This window comes from Bos javanicus, chromosome 8 (genome assembly GCF_032452875.1).
Source record: "Bos javanicus breed banteng chromosome 8, ARS-OSU_banteng_1.0, whole genome shotgun sequence".
NCBI lineage: Eukaryota > Metazoa > Chordata > Mammalia > Artiodactyla > Bovidae > Bos > Bos javanicus.
Genome location: NC_083875.1, coordinates 23,518,496 through 23,520,521, shown reverse-complemented (window position 1 = coordinate 23,520,521; position 2,026 = coordinate 23,518,496). Strand labels below are relative to the sequence as shown.

General features: G+C 43.1%; 1 protein-coding gene across 1 annotated transcript; it reads right to left on the bottom strand.

Annotated features, from left to right (window-relative positions):
* Nucleotides 1-1,111: 1,111 nt before the first annotated feature.
* On the bottom strand, nt 1,112-1,691 carry LOC133252531 (interferon omega-1-like). The gene has a single exon (XM_061425176.1). The coding sequence runs from the start codon at nt 1,670-1,672 to the stop codon at nt 1,112-1,114; it is 561 nt and encodes a 186-aa protein (XP_061281160.1). The 5' UTR covers nt 1,673-1,691.
* Nucleotides 1,692-2,026: the final 335 nt, after the last annotated feature.

Below are 2,026 nucleotides of genomic sequence, written 5' to 3'. Positions count from 1 at the left end.
TGGAGTGGGTTTCCATTTCCTTCTCTTTAGTGTTTGTGATATTTTGCAGGGTCACACTGCTGTTAAATAGCAGAGCTGCAATTCAAAGGTTTTGAAGCTTCTAGAACTCTCCTTTCACTTGTGCTCTCTTCCAGTGATTTCCACTCAGAGAAACTTTGAACCAGAAACCATCACAGAACAGAGCTCCTGTGTTGGGGACAGTGAGAAGATTGTGTAAGGGAGTAGATTGTTCAGTAAAGCAGGACTGAGGGGAAGGTGGGAGGAAGAGTAACAGGTGTCGGGATCAGCCACTCAGCAGCACATGTTGGCAACTTTTCTGGAGGAGATGAGTCTTCCCCCCAGATACTGACACCAACAGTTCTTTGCTGACTGGGTATAAATTAGTTTATCTGTGACTTCAGGACTAATCATTTTCCACAGTTTCAGAACTCCTTTCTACCTTTTTTTTTTTTTCTTTGGAGGGGTGGAATCAAGGGCTGCACTCCGTAGCCTGTAGAATCGTAGTTCCCTGAGCAGATATCCATGGCACCTGAGCTTCCTATACTGGAAGCGTGGAGTCCAAACCACTGGACTGCCAGGGAATTCCAGGAATTCCACCTTTTGACAATCAAGTCCTGAAAAGTAATAGAGCCATTCCATAGTATACATGGACAAATGCTATTCCACAATAGGTTTATGTAGACAAAATAAAGATTTAGGTCTTCAGAATGAAGAAACAAGTTTACCTTCATAAGAATTTAATAAAAAAAAAATTAGAAGATTAAGAAAATGAACATGTTTTCTAAATTTTATTACAATGTAAACAAATATTTTATATGAAAATATAAATATGTGAGATAAAATAATAAATGAAAATATGTACATAAAGAAACTTATAAATAACATCAGGGCAGTCATCGCTATGCACTGATTTCTGTGCAGCTGAATACTTTTTATAACTACTTTCTTATTACTATTGAGAAAGTATTTATTGATTTAATTCAATAAATATTGTGGCTAAAGCAGAATTCAGAGTCTTTTAAATGGCTGCAGGTGCGCGTACAAGGGTGATGTGGCATCTTAGATCTTAGTCAGTGAGAGTCATGTCAAGGTGAGTTCAGGTCTCCATCCATCATCTTAACCTTTCTTGCAAGTTGGTTGATGAAGACAAGGATCTCATGATTTCCATTATGACGATTTCCCAGGCGCAGTCGCTGTATTCCTTCTCTTTCAGGTAGACATGGATGCCCTGGAAATACCTCTTCACGGCGAGTGTGGGGCCTGTCTTTCCCAGGGCAGAGTCTTCCTCTCCCATCACCTGCCCCAGGCAGGCGTCCAGTTCATTCAGCTGCTGATGGAGTCCAGTGCGGAGCTGCTCCAGGAGGGTGGTGTCCCAGGCAGCAGAGGAATGCTCTGTGTGGAAGAGGTTGAAGGTCTGCTGGAGCATCTCAAGGAGCACAGAGATGGCCTGGGCCTCCTGGAGCTGGCCGCCCTCCACCATCTCCTGGGGGAAAGCGAAGTCTTTTCTGTCCTGCAGACAGAAGCGAGGGGAGAGTCTCCTCATTTGGCCCAGGAGCCTGAGGTTCTGCCTGCCAACCAGCACGTGGTTCTGAGACAGGTCACAGCCCAGGGATCCTCCCGGGCTGTAGCTGACCAGCACCAGGGCCATCAGTAGAGAGAGCACGAAGGCCATGGGGAAGATGAGGCTGCTGCTGGGCTGGCTGAGACAGCGTCTGGTGGAACCTTGAGGTAGGTTCTCTGATGCCATGCTTTCTAGCAAGGCCATTAAATAGGGATCATGATAGTTTTCATTTTCTAGTCATTTCTGTGCACTTTTACTTCCTTTTTTGATTTTCATTTATGTATTCACAGTATGATCGAAGAGAATGTCCCATCAATCTAAACTATTAATTTCTCCTACTTCCTAATAACTTCAAATGTACCCATCCAAATGGATATTTATCAATCAAATGAGAAAGGTCTTTGTCTTAAGTCAGAATTAATGGACATTTGTAATTATATACATTATTGCTCTTTGTCTCTCATG

Bases quoted from the DNA above. Each gene is read 5' to 3' on its own strand.
- LOC133252531 (XM_061425176.1), bottom strand. From the start codon at position 1,672: ATGGCCTTCGTGCTCTCTCTACTGATGGCCCTGGTGCTGGTCAGCTAC.